Genomic DNA, 17,883 nt, shown 5'->3' on the forward strand with positions numbered 1-17,883 from the left:
GCCACACACACACACACACACACGCACACACACACACGTTAAACACACACACACACACACGTTAAACACAATCACAGTCAAACATGCATGCAAGCACACAAAAACACCTCACCAAATCAGACGATCCATTCTTGGACATAAAAACACGCTCACATTCCAACAGACTGAACAAACACACAAAATTCACACACAAAACACTCACTCACACACTCCCACACAAACACCTCAGACTGAGAAAAGAGCTTGTTACTGACATTTCTCCATGTGAATTTTGCAGGGCCTGGCTGAATTTGGCCACGGTTAAAACAGAAAGATCCTGGCAAGTCCAGATCACAGTGAAATCTCTAGACGAGTGGGTGGCCAGGGAAGCAGTGAAAGGGAAGCTTTTGACCTGGCAGTGTCTCTGTCATCCCACCGTGTGTGTGGCCCCGTGTGGCTCAGTTGGTAGAGCATGGCGCTTGCAACGCCAGGGTTGTGGGTTCGATTCCCACGGGGGGCCAATACAAAAAAAGTATGAATGTATGTACTTGTAAGTCGCTCTGGATAAGAGCGTCTGCTAAATGACTTAAATGTAAATGTAAATGGGTCCCACCTGAGCTCTAGAGCAAGGAGAGTGACACACTTCGACCAATAGCTCCCTAGAGGAGCTCAATGCCAGGCTATTCATCCAGTCTCCAGTGTCACACACACACGTATGTCTCTCTGGCCGGGGCGCTTTTGTCGCTCTCCATCTCCCTTCTTAAAGCCCCCTCACACCCGCACCCGTCCCCACAGCTCACCCCTGTCACACACTGAGCCCTCTGTTCTCCCCATGTGTGTGAGAAAAAGCGTGGAGAGAAGAGGGGGAGCACGGGAGGGGGGAAGAGGGGGTGACTGAGGAAAGAAGGAGACAAGAAAATAGGGGGAAATGAGAGGGGGAAGGAGACTGACAAACCAAGTGTGGTGCAAAAAAAGGGGGGTTTACAGAAAGATTTTATGAGCCAGAAAGCTTGTCTGTGAAAGGGAGAGCTTGTGTCAAAGTGAGAAAGAGGGAGAAGAAAGCTGGCAAAAGTAGAAAAGAGAGTGAGAAGAGAAGGAATGAGGATAAACGGACACACCAACTGGCAAGTGTCTCACTGACATTTTCAACATGTCCCTGATTGAGTCTGTAATACCAACATGTTTCAAGCAGACCACAAAAGTCCCTGTGCCCAAGAACACTGAGGTAACCTGCCTAAATGACTACAGACCTGTAGCACTCACGTCCGTAGCCGTGAAGTGTTTTGAAAGGCTGGTAATGGCTCACATTAACACCATTATCCCAGAAACCCTAGACCCACTCCAATTTGCATACCGCTCAAACAGATCCACAGATGATGCACTCTCTATTGCACTCCACACTGCCCTTTCCCACCTGGACAAAAGGAACACCTACATGAGAATGATATTCATTGACTACAGCTCAGTGTTCAACACCATAGTGCCCTCAAAGCTCATCACTAAGCTAAGGACCCTGGGACTAAACACCTCCCTCTGCAACTGGATACTGGACTTCCGGCCCCCAGGTGGTGAGGCTAGGTAGCAACACATCTGCCACGCTGATCCTCAACACTGGAGCTCCCCAGGGGTGCGTGCTCAGTCCTCCTGTACTCCATGTTCACTCACAACTGCATGGCCAGGCATGACTCCAACACCATCATTAAGTTTTCAGACGACAACAGTGGTAGGCCTGATCACCGACGAGACAGCCTATAGGGAGGAGGTCAGAGACCTGGCCGGGTAGTGCCAGAATAACAACCTATCCCTCAATGCGAGCAAGACAAAAGGAGATGATTGTGGACGACAGGAAAAGGATGACCGAGCGCGCCCCCATTCTCATCAACAGGGCTGTAGTAGAACAGGTTGAGAGCTTCAAGTTCCTTGGTGCCCACATCACCAACATACTAACATGGTCCAAGCACACCATGACAGTCGTGAAGCAGGCACGACAAAACCTATTCCCCCTCAGGAGACTGAAAAGATTAGGCATGGGTCCTCAGATCCTCAAAAGGTTCAACAGCTGCAACATCAAGAGCATCCTGACTGGTTATATCACTGCCTGGTACGGAAACTGCTCGGCCTCCGACCGCAAGGCACTACAGAGGGTAGTGTGTACGGCCCAGTACATCACTGGGGCTAAGCTGCCTGCCATTCAGGACCTCTACACCAGGCGGTGTCAGAGGAAGGCCCTAAAAATTGTCAAAGACTCCAGCCACCCTAGTCATAGACTGTTCTTTCTGCTATCGCATTGCAAGCGGTACTGGAGCACCAAGTCTAGGACCATAAGGCAACCCCCGCCAAGCACTCTTTTACGCTGCTGATACTTTCTGTTTATCATCTATGCATAGTCACTTTAACTATACCTCTATCTACATATTACCTCAATTAGCCCAACTAACCGGTACCACCTGTATATAGCCTCGCTACTGTTATTTTCACTGTAATTTTACTGTCTTTGTATCTTTTTTCCCCCTTTATCTATTGTTTACCTAATAGCTATTTTTTACTTAAAAATTGCACAGAGAAAGTGATGCTCGATTGATTCCAAATATACAGTGCCCTCAAAGTATTCACACCCCTTGACTTTTTCCATATGGAAATACAGCCTGGGAGACAGGGCTGCCTGTTAGGCATCGTTCAGGGCTGACAGTGCCTTGCAAAAGTATTCATCCCCCTTGGTGTTTTTCCTATTTTGTTGCATTACAACCTGTAATTTAAATTTATTTTTATTTGGATTTCATGTCATGGACAAACACAAAATATTCCAAATTGGTGAAGTGAAATGAAAAAAAGAACTTTTCAAAAAATTAAAAAAAATGTAAAACTGAAAAGTGGTGCATATGTATTCACCCCCTTTGCTATGAAGCCCATAAATAAGATCTGGTGCAACCAATTACCTTCAGAAGTCACATAATTAGTTAAATAAAGTACACCTGTGTGCAATCTAAGTGCCACATGATCTCAGTATTTATACACACACCTGTTTTGAAAGGCCCCTGAGTCTGCAACACACTAAGCAAGGGGCATCACCAAGCAAGCGGCACCACGAAGACCAAAGAGATCTCCAAACAGGTCAGGGAGAAAGTTGTGGAGACGTACAGATCAGGGTTGAGTTATAAAAAAGATCAGAAACTTTGAACATCCCACAGAGCACCATTAAATTCATTATTAAAAAAATGGAAAGAATATGGCACCACAACAAACCTGCCAAGAGAGGGCCGTCCACCAAAACTCACAGACCCAGCAAGGAGGGCATTAAATCAGAGAGGCAACAAAGAGACCAAAGATAACCCTGAAGGAACTGCAAAGCTCCACAGAGGAGATTGGAGTATCTGTCCATAGGACCACTTTAAGCCGTACACTCCACAGAGCTGGGCTTTACGAAAGAGTGTCCAGAAAAAAGCCATTGCTTAAAGAAAAAAAATAAGCAAACACATTTGCTGTTCGCCAAAAGCCATGTGGGAGACTCCCCAAACATATGGAAGAAGGTACTCTGGTGAGACTAAAATGTAGCTTTTTGGCCATCAAGGAAAACGCTATGTCTGGCGCAAACCCAACACCTCGCATCACCCCGAGAACACCATCCCCACAGTGAAGGATGGTGGTGGCTGCATCATGCTGTGTGGATGTTTTTCCATCGGCAGGGACTGGGAAACTGGTCAGAGTTGAATGAATGATGGATGGCGCTAAATACAAGGAAATTCTTGAGGGGAAACCTTGGAGGTTCACTTTCCAGCAGGACAATGACCCTAAGTATATTGCTAAAGCAACACTCGTGGTTTAAGGGGAAACATTTAAATGTCTTGGAATGGCCTAGTCAAAGCCCAGACCTCAATCCAATTGAGAATCTGTGGTAGGACTTAAAGATTGTTGTACGCCAGTCCAACTTGAAGGAGCTGGAGCAGTTTTGCCTTGAAGAATGGGCAAAAATCCCAGTGGCTAGATGTGCCAAGCTTATAGAAACATACCCCAAGAGACTTGCAGCTGTAATTGCTGCAAAAGGTGGCTCTACAAAGTATTGACTTTGGGTGGGTGAATAGTTATGCACACTCAAGTTCTCTGTTTTTGTCTTATTTCTTGTTTGTTTCACAATAAAAAATATTTTGCATCTTCAAAGTGGTAGGCATGTTGTGTAAATCAAATGATACAAACCCCCCAAAAATCTATTTTAATTCCAAGTTGTAAGGAAACAAAAATTAGGAAAAATGGCAAGTGGGGTGAATACTTTCTCAAGCCACTGTAAATACCCCACGAGGGCTTAGATGCCCCAAGAGCACTTAGCACAAGGGACATTTAGCTTGCTATCATTCTAATTTATACACTGATAATGAGCTCCAAACACAAATTAAAGCATGATGTTAGCATTAAAATGTACCATCCCTTAGTGTAGCAATCAATAAAAACATATGTGCTGATCCACCGTGGGCTCTGCCGCCTCAGCCACACTGTCAATCTATCATCAATGTCTCCACTCCTATTTATAGAGTTTCTTGTGATCTCGACAAAACAACTTTTATTATGTCGTGATCATGAGATAAATAAGTTCTGATCGACTTAACAAGGGATTTCATATGTCCTCTCTGGACTTCCATATGATGCAGCCACCACCATGCTTGAAAATACGGAGAGTGGTACTCAATGTGTCGTATTGGATTTGTCCCAAACATAACACTTTGTATTCAGGACAAAAAGTGAATTGCTTTGCCAAATCTTTTGCAGTATTATTACTTTAGTGCATAGTTGCAAACAGGATGCATATTTTGGAATATATTTGTCACCTTATTTTCACTCTGTCAATTAGGTTAGTATTGTGGAGTAACTACAATGTTGTTGATCCATCCTCAGTTTTTTCTTATCACAGCCAATAAACTCTAACTGTTTTAAAGTCACCATTGGCCTCATGGTGAAATCCCTGAGCGGTTTCCTTCTTCTCCGGCAACTGAGTTAGGAAGGATGCCTGTATCTGTAACAAAGGTAAATCAAGTTACTTTTTAATCTCTTTCTCTGACTATCCCTGAAGCGTACAAATTCCTCTTCTTCCTTGCTTAAGCAAGTTCTGTCTGACTCTGGCATCATAACTGAGAAGAATCAGAGAAATGATGCTTTTAATCAAAATATTATCTCTGCAGGCTTTTTGTTCGAGAGAAACAGTGGTTTAAATTGTCCCTGTGCATTGGTACACCATCCAAAGTGTAATAAATAACTTCACCATACTCAAAAGCGATATTCAATCAGTTTTCTTTTAATTTTACCCTTCATAATTACACTTTGACATTATGGGATATTGTGTGTAGGTCAGTGACAAAAGAAACTACATTGAATCAATTTTAAATTCAGGCTGGTTACAACAAAATGTGTGTGTGTGTGTGGGGGGGGGGGGGGGGGGGGGATCAAAAGGTGTGAATATTTTGAGGCCACTGTACTACAGGACTCCAGGAGATTAACATGAAGGCGGAGAGCGAGTGTGATACCGTCGATCTCATAGCAAAGATGAAAGTATCATCTTACTGTGATTATCAAGGCACTTAACCTACTAATGTATCCATCTCTGCTAGCAGATCATTACCTTAGCTAAACAGTACACTGTTCTGCCAATCAGGGTCCCTCGAGTTCACTGGAAACTCAATTGAGCTGAGCAGAATTGATTCTTCACTTTGTGTTGAACCATATCACAACGCCAGCCAATTCGTCTGGCACCACTGACCTTGTAGTCTCTTCCAAATTTAAAGCGCAACTGCCCCTAAAAAACGTATTGTTTAGAAAACAGCCTCTGTGGCCTCGATAGGAGTCATTCTACTGTCAAAATTGACTACAAAGTGTAAATAGAATAATTTTGGTCATAAAGTCAGTCTCGTCTAAAACTTTATTTAGTGAGACTTGTAGTCGTGACTACATCACAAAGTAAATTAAGGTTTGGTGTGTTTCAATCCTGCCCACAGCTGGCAGCACACAAGTAATCATCAATTCGGAGTGCAGCTGCATGCGATCCAATCGTAATAGCCGTGGTAAATTTGGGTTGACTTTGGATATCCCTATGGAACTCGTTAGGGACCATTGGTAAATTACACAATGTACATGTGACAATGTTACAATTCTAATAGCTCCAAATTTCAATGATTTAAAACCCTCCAACTATAAATTGTAGAAATTCATATACAAATATTGAAAGCATTTAATGCGAACTAAAAGGTGTGCAACATGATAAGTCCCATTTAGATTGTATAATTTATTGATGGTCTCTAACTAGCCCCAAAGAGAGCCTATCCGAAGTCAAACCAACTTTGCCACCGTCACATTCCAGCCGACTGAAGCTAAATAATTTGTGTAACTCATCCTACCTGTAAAAACACACGACAACCACATCAAGCCACATATTTTTGGGAAAAATGCAGTGTCTTAGACTGCTGCACCACCCGGGAGGCCCAGCTTTCTCTTCCTCAACTCAGCCAGCTCTTTCTGACACCTACCCATGAGCCCCCTCTCTTTGCATTTACTGTAGCCAGCATCCTCACCCACTGAGCACTGACAGACACCGGACAGCCATAGACATTGACATTTGGTCAGTCCACCCTGGCCTTGATGTTAACATCCGCAGACAGACCGGACTGGACCAAATCTGAACCTATCATAGATGTATGTTTGGATAGCACAGTACAGTGAGTAGAGCACAGTACTGAGTACAGTACAGTATACTGTACCCTACTCTGTTGTATTGTACTGCACTGTGATGTCCAAACTTGTGAAACATGAGGTGAATGATTATTATAATTATTCATTTCTGTGTAGTACAGATTAGGAACCCATGATTTAATCCCGTTACCGGGTGTAAATCCACTTGACTTACTCTAGTTCAATCACCATGTCATAGCTGACACCCCATTCTTTCTGCAGACATCTTTGAATCTTGCATAAAAACCTGAGCGAGAACACCGTAATTACATTATCAAAGTTGGCATCTGCGCAGTACATATAAAAAAAAAGATTGTGGAAATTGTTAAAAGTAGCCCTTGTGCAAACCTTGAAATCAATGTTTTTTGTTTGGCATACATTTTAAAGTGAAAAAACTGAGTCAAAGCGTAATTCGGTGAAAGTGGAATTGCCCATAGGTTATTGGTAATCCTAGATCTATTTGTACCGTCTTGCCAACTCGTATGGTAATTTTCACACCAATTTTATTTACATTTTATCAGGGAGTCATACTGAGACCATGGTCTCTTTTACATATGAACCCTGAATTACAGAAATACATCATAATACAAAATGGAAGCAGAAAGAAAAACGCAGTCATACAAAACAAACACATTCATCAGTAATAAGGTTCTTAATCAGCTTTCTGAATGGACCTAGAGGCACCAGAACATCACTTTCATCAGTAATAAGGTTCTTAATCAGCTTTCTGAATGGACCTAGAGGCACCAGAACATCACATTCATCAGTAATAAGGTCCTTAATCAGCTTTCTGAACGGACCTAGAGGCACCAGAACATCACATTCATCAGTAATAAGGTCCTTAATCAGCTTTCTGAATGGACCTAGAGGCACCAGAACATCACATTCATCAGTAATAAGGTCCTTAATCAGCTTTCTGAATGGACCTAGAGGCACCAGAACATCACATTTAAGAACATTTTGAAGATGTTCTACAAATAAGGTGCAAGAAAATAAAAAGATGACATCTCTGACCAAATATGCAGTCAATTCTCCCTAGGAAACCGATTGAAATCATAGAAATATAGATAATAGAATAGACCCTGTTCATTTAAGTTTACATTCGACGGTGGCAGCCATCTTTGTGTTAGTAAAAATGTAAATTCAATTTAAACATCAATGGTGTAACAACTAAATTGCAGTGTTCTGAAGGATAGGTCCATTCTATAAATTATATTGCTCTGATTGAAATGACACCCACCCTGTATTCAAGAGCATGTATCTCAGCTGATAGCGAGCACAAAAACAAAAGATTGTGAAAATAGGGTCTAAGCTACAATATATGCAAATATGAAAAAATATGAGTTTACGCGTTTTTAGATATTTGATTTTAAAAAAGGTAAAGAAATATCCATTTCTATTCAAATATTTTTTTCTAGAAATTATAAAATTGTTTGACAACCCTGTTTTTGATCGAATTCAAATGGATTTACTCTCCTATGAACTTCACATGTTGATGCTCATGAGTCCTTTTACACGGAAATACAGGTTCAGCAGTCAGAGGTAACCAACCTCGGACAGACTACTTTAGTCATACTATTTTAATATAAAACTCATTCTCAAATCCTTTCATGTATCCTTCAATCCCATCAAACTACAATATTTAATGAATACATCTGACTAAACACCTTCATCTATAAATCCCTCCCTGTGCATTTATCCATCCATCCATCTAGCTCCTTTCCATCCCCTCCCCTGTATTACTTCATCGCCCTCTCAGCCCAGTAGAGCCCCAGTGGATCAGCAGCGTGATGCCCACTCTGCCCCTCTATTCACGGGCTGCTGTCCAGCCTCTGTCCTGGGTCTAGCGGAGTGCTCCAGCTCTCCCCCATCCCTCCCTCCTTCCATCCACACTGACTGCGGGGCTGAACTAATCAGCTTGTGAGCCACTTTGATGTGCTGCCCCAGGCCTCAGCTTCCGCCACAGGCAGGAGTAATGGAGCTTTAAAAAGGAGGCTAAGCTACTGGGGTGCAACTGGGCTGGGCTGCTACTGGAGTGGGCTGGGACTGGTGGGGCTGAGCTGCTACTGGGGGGGGGGGGGGGGGGGGGGGCACTGGGCTGGGCTGCTACTGGGCTGGTGGGTAGGGGTGTGCAGGGAATGGGAGGGGAGCCCAGGCCAGAGAGATGGACCTGTGTGTGGATGAATAGCCCGGCGTTGAGCTCCACTAGGGAGCTATTGGTCGAAGTGTGTCACTCTCCTTGCTCTAGAGCTCAGGTGGGACCCATCATACACAGTGAGATGACAGACACGGCCCACTCTAAAATCAAATCAAATTTTATTGGTCACATACACATGGTTAGCAGATGTTAATGGGAATGTAGCGAAATCCTTGTGCTTCTAGTTCTGACCGTGCAGTAATATCTAACAAGTAATCTAACAATTTCACAACAACTACCTTATACACACACACAAGTGTAAAGGAATGAAAAAGAATATGTACATATAAATACATGGATGAGCGATGGCCGTGCGGCATAGGCAAGATGCAGTAGATGGTATAGAGTACAGTATATACAGTTGAAGTCGGAAGTTCACATACACCTTAGCCAACTACATTTAAACTCAGTTTTTCACAATTCCTGACATTTAATCCTAGTAAAAATTCCCTGTCTTCCCGGTCAGTTAGGATCACCACTTTATTTTAAGAATGTGAAATGTCAGAATAATAGTAGAGAGAATTATTTATTTCAGCTTTTATTTCTTTCATCACATTCCCAGTGGGTCAGAAGTACACACAATTAGTATTTGGTAGCATTGTCTTTAAAATTGTTTAACTTGTGTCAAACGTTTCAGGTAGTCTTCCACAAGCGTCGCACAATAAGTTGGGTGAATTTTGGCCCATTCCTCCTGACAGAGCTGGTGTAACTGAGTCAGGTTTGTAGGCCTCCTTGCTACCACACACTTTTTCAGTTCTGCCCACAAATTTTCTATAGGATTGAGGTCAGGGCTTTGTGATGGCCACTCCAATACCTTGACTTTGTTGTCCTTAAGCTATTTTGCCACAACTTTGGAAGTTTGCTTGGGGTCATTGTCCATTTGGAATACCCATTTGCGACCAAGCTTGAACTTCCTGACTGATGTCTTGAGATGTTGCTTCAATATATCCATATCATTTTCCTACCTCATGAAGCCATCTATTTTGTGAAGTGCACCAGTCCCTCCTGCAGCAAAGCACCCCCACAACATGATGCTGCCACTGTGTTGTGTTTTACGGCTGTGTTTTACGGTTGGGATGGTGTTCTTCGGCTTGCAAGCCTCCCTCTTTTTCCTCCAAACATAATGATGGTCATTATGGCCAAACAGTTCTTTTTTGTTCATAAGAATAGAGGACATTTCTCCAAAAGTATGATCATGTGCAGTTGCAAACCGTAGTCTGGCTTTTTTTAATGGCGGTTTTGGAGCAGTGGCTTCTTTCTTGCTGAGTGGCCTTTCAGGTTATGTCGATATAGGACTCGTTTTACTGTGGATATAGATACTTTTGTACCTGTTTCCTTCAGCATCTTCACACGGTCCTTTGCTGTTGTTCTGGGATTGAGTTGCACTTTTTGCACCAAAGTACGTTCCTCTCTAGGAGACAGAACGTGTCTCCTTCCTGAGCAGTATGACGGCTGCGTGGTCTCATGGTATTTATACTTGCATACTATTGTTTGTACAGATTAACGTGGTACCTCCAGGCATTTGGAAATTGGACCTAAGGATGAAACAGACTTGTGGAGGTCTACAATATTTTTTCTGAAGTCTTGGCTGATTTCTTTTGATTTTCCCTTGATGTCAAGCAAAGAAGCACTGCGTTGGAAGGGAGGCCTTGAAATACATCCACAGGTACACCTCCAATTGACTCAAATGATGTCAATTAGTCTATCAGAAGCTTCTAAAGCCATGACATAATTTTCTGGAATTTTCCAAGCTGTTTAAAGGCACAGTAAACTTAACGTATGTAAACTTCTGACCCACTGGAATTGTGATACAGTGAATTATAAGTGAAATAATCTGTCTGTAAACAATTGTTGGAAAAATTACTTGTGTCATGCACAAAGAAGATGTCCTAACCGACTTGCCAAAACTATAGTTTGTCAACGGGAAATTTGTGGAGTGGTTGAAAAATGAGTTTTAATGACTCCAACCTAAGTGAATGTAAACTTCTGACTTCAACTGTACATATGAGATGAGTAATGTAGGGTGTTAACATTATATAAAGTGGCATTGTTTAAAGTGACTAGTGATACATTTATTACATCCATTTTTTTATTATTAAAGTGGCTAGAGATTGAGTCAGTATGTTGGCAGCAGCCACTCAATGTTAGTGATGGCTGTTTGTCTGATGTCCTTGAGATAGAAGCTGTTTTTCAGTCTCTCGGTCCCTGCGTTGATGCACCTGTTCTGACCTCACCTTCTGGATGGTAGCGGGGTGAACAGGCAGTGGCTCGGGTGGTTGTTGTCCTTGATGATCTTTTTGGCCTTCCTGTGACATCAGGTGGTGTAGGTGTGCTGGAGGGCAGGTAGTTTGCCCTCGGTAATGCGTTGTGCTGACCTCACTACCCTCTGGAGAGCCTTACGGTTGTGGGCGGAGCAGTTGCCGTACCAGGCAGTGATACAGCCCGACAGGATGCTCTCGATTGTGCATCTGTAAAGGTTTGTGAGTGTTTTTGGTGACAAGCCAAATTTCTTCAGCCTCCTCAGGTTGAAGAGGCGCTGTTGCGCCTTCTTCACCACGCTGCCTGTGTGGGTGGACCATTTCAGTTTGTCCATGATGTGTACACCGAGGAACTTAAAACTTTCCACCTTCTCCACTGCTGTCCCTTTGATGTGGATAGGGGGTGCTCCCTCTACTGTTTCCTGAAGTCCACGATAATCTCCTTTGTTTTGTTGACATTGAGTGTGAGGTTATTTTTCTGACACCACACTCCGAGGGCCCTCACCTCCTCCCTGTAGGCCGTCTCGTCGTTGTTGGTAATCTTGCCTACCACTGTTGTGTCGTCTGCAAACTTGATGATTGAGTTGGAGGCGTGCATGGCCACGCAGTCATGGGTGAACAGGGAGTAGAGGAGAGGGCTGAGAACGCACCCTTGTGGGGCCACAGTGTTGAGGATCAGCGAGGTGGAGATGTTGTTTCTTACCCTCACCACCTGGGGGTGGCCCGTCAGAAAGTCCAGAACACAGTTGCACAGGGCGGGGTCGAGACCCAGGGTCTCGAGCTTAATGACAAGTTTGGGGGGGTACTATGGTGTTAAATGCTGAGTTGTAATCGATGAACAGCATTCTTACATAGGCATTCCTCTTGTCTAGATGGGTTAGGGCAGTGTGCAGTGTGATTGCGTCGTCTGTGGACCTATTGGGGGAGTAAGCAAATTGGAATGGGTCTAGGGTGTCAGGTAGGGTGGAGGTGATATGATCCTTGACTAGTCTCTCAAAGCACTTAATGATGACGGAAGTGAGTGCTACGGGGCGATAGTCAATTAGCTCAGTTAGCTTTCTTGGGAACAGGAACAATGGTGGCCCTCTTGAAGCATGTGGGAACAGCAGACTGGGATAAGGATTAATTGAATAGGTCTGAGCATGCTCTGAGGACGCGGCTAGGGATGCCGTCTGGGCCGGCAGCCCTGCGAGGGTTAACACGTTTCAATGTTTTACTCACATTGGCCGCAGTGAAGGAGAGCCTGCAGGTTTTGGTTGCGGGCTGTGTCAGTGGCCCTGTATTGTCCTCAAAGCGAGCAAAGAAGTTGTTTAATTTGTCTGGGAGCAAGATGTCGGGGTGCGCGACGGAGCTGGTTTTCTTTTTGTAATCCGTGATTGACTGTAGACCCTGCCACATACATCTCCTGTCTGAGCTGTTGAATTGTGACTCTACTTTGTCTCTACACTGACGCTTAGCTTGTTTGATTGCCTTGTGGAGGGAATAGCTACATTGTTTGTATCCGGTCATGTTTCCGGTCACCTTGCCATGATTAAAAGCAGTGGTTCGCGCTTTCAGTTTTGCGTGAATGCTGCCATCAATCCACGGTTTCTGGTTGGGGAAGGTTTTAATAGTCACCGTGTGTACAACATCACCTGCTAATAAACTCACTCACCGAATCAGCGTATACATCAATGTTGTTGTGTGAGGCTATCCGGAACATATCCCAGTCCACGTGATCGGAGCAATCTTGAAGCGTGGAATCCGATTGTTCGGACCAGCGTTGAACAGACCTGAGCACAGGCGTTTCCTGTTTTAATTTATGTCTATAGGCTGGGAGCAACAAAATGGAGTCGTGGTCAGATTTGCCGAAAGGAGGGCGAGGGAGGGCTTTGTATGAGTCGCGGAAGTTAGAGTAGCAATAATCCAGAATGCTGCCAGCCCAGGTCGTTCATTCGATATGCTGATAAAATTTAGGGAGCCATGTTCAGATTAGCTTTGTTAAAATCTCCAGCTACAATAAATGCAGCTTCGGGATATATGGTTTCCAGTTTAAATAGAGTCCAATGAAGTTCTTTCAGGGCCGTCGAGGTGTCTGCTTGGGGGGATATACACGACTGTGATTATAATCGAAGAGAATTCTCTTGGTAGATAATGTGGTCGGCATTTGATTGTAAGGAATTCTAGGTCAGGTGAACAAAAGGACTTGAGATCCTGTATGTTGTTATGATCACACCATGACTCATTAATCATAAGGCATACTTCTACTTCTTACCAGAGAGATGTCTGTTTCTGTCAGCACGCTGCGTGAAGAAACCGGGTGGCTGTACCGACTCTGATAACATATCCTGAGTGAGCCATGTTTCCGTGAAACAGAGAATGTTACAATCTCTGATGTCTCTCTGGAAGGCAACCCTTGCTCGAATTTCGTCTACCTTTGTTTCAAGAGACTGGACATTGGCGAGTAGTATACTCGGGAGCGGTGAGCAATGTGCCCGTCTAGGGAGCCTGACCAGAAGACCGCTTCGTCTGCCCCTTCTGTGGCGTTGTTGTTTTGGGTCGCCTACTGGGATCCGATCCCATTGTCCTGGGTGGTGGTCCGAACAGAGGATCCGCTTCGGGAAAGTTGTATTCCCGGTTGTAATGTTGGTAAGTTGACGTTGCTCTTATATCCAATAGTTAATCCCGGCAATATGTAATAAGACTTAAGATTTTCTGGGCTAACAATGTAAGAAATAATACATAAAAAAACAAAATACTGCATAGTTTCCTAAGAACGCGAAGCGACCATCTCTGTCGGCACCAAAAGCTTCCCTTTCTCTGCTTCCCTGGCCACTCACTCATCTAGAGATTTCACTGTGATCTGGACTTGCCAGGGTCTTATTATCTGTTATCTCAGTCTAAGGTGTTTGTGTGCGTTTTGAGTGAGAGTGTGTTTTGTGTGTGAATGTCTGTAAATATATGATATTTGTTCAGTCTGTTGGAATGTGATGAGCGTGTTTTTATGTCAGCAAATTGGCCATCTGATTGAGTTTTTTTGTGCGTTTGCATGCATGCTTGACTGTGATGTTGTTTACTTGCAATTGTGTGTGTGTCAGAAATGTTTCTTTATTTCAAGGAGAACCGAGGGAGAGGAGAGGGAACGTGTTATGGGTTCTAACTAATCCCCAATCATCAGGCAGGTCGAGTGTTAATGTTAATACTAAAGCTAAAGCCCACTGGTTTGGCCTAAAGCCCAGAACAACAATGAAACAGATCATAGGTGGGTGATTAAGGACATTAGTTCTAATCCTTAATAATCTGTTTAGCTCTGCCTCACACTGAAACATCTTTCTCAGAGGCTCTGCAGCAGAGAGCATGGTAATCAGTCAGCCTGTCTAGCTATCTATCTAGTGGAATGTCCTGGTACTGGAGGTCATGGGAGTCACTTGGCCTGGTACTGGAGGTCATGGGAGTCACTTGGCCTGGTACTGGAGGTCATGGGAGTCACTTGGCCTGGTACTGGAGGTCGTGGGAGACACTGGGCCTGGTACTGGAGGTCGTGGGAGACACTGGGCCTGGTACTGGAGGTCGTGGGAGACACTTGGCCTGGAACTGGAGGTCGTGGGAGACACTTGGCCTGGTACTGGAGGTCATGGGAGTCACTTGGCCTGGTACTGGAGGTCATGGGAGACACTTGGCCTGGTACTGGAGGTCATGGGAGACACTTGGCCTGGTACTGGAGGTCATGGGAGTCACTTGGCCTGGTACTGGAGGTCATGGGAGTCACTTGGCCTGGTACTGGAGGTCATGGGAGTCACTTGGCCTGGTACTGGAGGTCATGGGAGTCACTTGGCCTGGTACTGGAGGTCATGGGAGTCACTTGGCCTGGTACTGGAGGTCATGGGAGTCACTTGGCCTGGTACTGGAGGTCATGGGAGTCACTTGGCTTGGGAAAAATACAATATCAACAGCAAGCATCAAATGTGGCTAAGATCCTCCACATAGAATAAAGATAACTCTGACACAGCCAGACACGCAATGCATAAAGGCATGAAAAGCAGTAGGCACAGCAGTCCTTTTTATTCTTGACCAATGAGCATCACATTAAAAACATATTTTTGTTGCATTTCCAGACACTTTTTGGAGTGTTCCTGTTATTCAACAGTGTGTGGATGTCTATCTATTCTACACAGGCCTAGAGCCAGAGACGAGGCACTCTGACATAGCAGAGAGAGAGAGGTATTCTTGTGATGTGCTTTTTGCTTTGCCTCGGAGACATCTGCAGGCCAGGTGCTCTGCACTCGGGAATGGAGCTCAGTCACGTTCAGGGTTATGTATGCTCCAACAAAGACCTACAGGACATCTATTATACAGCTTCTCTCTGTCTCCAGTCACTGCTCCTAATTTCAATAACATACTCACGGTATTTAGGGTTGAACTTGACAACCTGTACCACAGTCTTATTAGGTACATAGTAGTACTAGACATATCACTTGATATTTAAAATAAGTAGTACGGTATTTCAATAAGGTATATGAGGCCATGTTTTCTTCTTTACCAGGTTTCGGTTGGTATGGAAGTCACAACCAGCCTACACAGACGGAGACTCCTAAATCCAGTTTAACTGGCCTTGGTAATATTTGGCTGGTCTGGAGGAAACCCATGACTTTCTACTGATCTCCCAAAAAAGGCAGTTTTAAACAAACAAACACACACACACATACGCTTGTTGAGAATATACTCAAATGAATTCAGGCTATGTCCAGATACTAAATGGTCTGTGCCGTAGAATAAGAGTGACTGTTGGAACTCTATCAACTAGTGGGCTTTAATCCTCACCCCTGGGCTGAGCGCCATGCCACTCTTTACTGTGTCAGCCCAAACCCAATAACCCATGCAGACCTATCTAATCACATCTAAAGCTCATATCCATGATGACACAGAGGTACCACAGTGAGCAAGAGAGTGGTGGCTCCCCAGGGAGTCCCAGTCTACAGAGACCAATATGTCATTTGTATTAAAGCAGGGTTTCCCAAACTGGGTCCTGGGGTGAACGTTTTGGGTTTGTGTCCTAGCTCTACACAGCTGACCAACTCATCATCAAGCTTAGATGATTTGAATTAGATGTGTAGAGCTAGAGCAAAAAGACTCAACCCTGTATTAGGATGGCATTGATGACCATTATTTGATCTCAACACCATTGTTTCATTCTACCAGACACTTTATAAACCAACACTCAATTCAAAAGGACCCCAGCCACTGTTAACATGGCTATAGTTAATCATAATTTCCCTTCCAATTAGGCCACCATGGGCACAACATCAGCCAACCTGCGTTTCCAAAACTAGTCATGTCGGGATTACACACAAAACAATATTCTGTCTGACGAAGGCTGTTGTGGCAGTTCCAGATGATCATAAATCATATTCTAATGTGGTGGCAGGTGTCTGCAGTAGTAGGTACTGTATCGTTCATCCCACATGGATGCGCGCACGCACGCAAAAAAAATCCTGACCTATTTCTCTGGATAATAAAATGACAGCGGTTGCTAAGAGAACAGAGTAGCCAAGGAACAGGAATCGGACCAAAGAAAGACGCTTGTATTTGAAGAACAGATCTTCCATTTGTAAGACAATGTTTGAAAACCAAAAGCCATACATTGTAAAAATGGGGGCAAGACTTTGAAGTAGCCCAGGTTATTTCATAAGAAAATAGTAATTCATGTTTTTCTTTGTTTTCTTGCATTCAGTTAGTGTAGCAGAGTCAATAGCTAAATAAACATTGTTTAGAATAAATCCAGAGTAGTCCGTTTTGTTTTATCAATGAATGTGAGATGATATCCTAACGCATACCTTCCAAACTGAAGTCCAGTAGCACATACTCGTAAACGGTGTCTGTTATGGTCTCCACTTGCGGTCTCTTCAGAGTGGAGTATATCTTCCCGGGGCTACTGTCCTCTGGCTCTTCCAGTTTCCTCAACCCGCAGCCCATAGTGCCGTGGCGGGATATCCAGCTCACACTAACCGGGCACGAAGACGGTTAGACTACAAACAGAGCATTGCTATTGCTATAAAGTTCACCGGATTGCTCCATCCCGGGTGGGTTGCCCCGGATAATCACTGTCATAGGCAACCAAAGAACGCACAATAAAATAAAAAATATGCAGTTTTATATTTTTCTATAAATAGTTATTTTTCAACGCACCGTGCGCCTAAAAGCGTGCAGCTCTCGTTCTTTGGGAGAAAAAAAACAGAAAAAGTTACAATAATTGAGAACTCCTCCACCACTGCGCGCGAGCGGGTACTTTGTTGCTAACGTCGACTTAATGGCAACAAATCCCCTTTTAGTTTTCTTTCCGCCTATCAAATTATATTTTTCGTATCATCCACTTTAAAAAACGAGAGTGATTTTAGTTAAGCCGAATAATAAATGTGTGAGTGATTCAGGAAAGCCACAGCGTGGCTGCTCGCAGGAGGGGCAAAACATGGGAGGACCGAAGACGAGGAGGTGATTTGTGCAGCATGATATGGCCTGTATTTTAATGGTTGCTTGGTTTATTTACTAAATATAAATATTTATGTAGGCTATAGATGCAGCACACTGGGCACAGACGTCAGTTCAACGTCTATTTTTGATTTAGACTCAATTTGGGTGAGTTGTCAACTAACATAAATTCACTATGACATGGGATTTAGGTTAACAGTTGGTTGAGAACAAGACGAAACACCTTTACTTTGATGACTTTCTGCAAATCAACATCATCACATTTAATTTTGGGGT

General features: G+C 43.8%; 1 protein-coding gene and 1 non-coding gene across 2 annotated transcripts in view; one reads left to right on the forward strand and one right to left on the reverse strand.

Moving 5' to 3' along the window:
• LOC129816621 (raftlin-2-like) overlaps nucleotides 1-17,605 on the reverse strand; it is a 41,257-nt gene extending 23,652 nt beyond the window's left edge. Inside the window, exon 1 of the mRNA XM_055871332.1 lies at nucleotides 16,956-17,605. Coding sequence (XP_055727307.1) covers nucleotides 16,956-17,094 — 139 coding nt within the window. The 5' untranslated portion in view covers nucleotides 17,095-17,605. The remainder of the gene's footprint in view (nucleotides 1-16,955) is intronic.
• Nucleotides 425-500, forward strand: trnaa-ugc (transfer RNA alanine (anticodon UGC)). Its single transcript has one exon. It is a non-coding gene; the product is annotated as a tRNA-Ala (tRNA).
• Nucleotides 17,606-17,883: the final 278 nt, after the last annotated feature.

Source organism: Salvelinus fontinalis, chromosome 19 (assembly GCF_029448725.1).
Source record: "Salvelinus fontinalis isolate EN_2023a chromosome 19, ASM2944872v1, whole genome shotgun sequence".
Lineage (NCBI taxonomy): Eukaryota > Metazoa > Chordata > Actinopteri > Salmoniformes > Salmonidae > Salvelinus > Salvelinus fontinalis.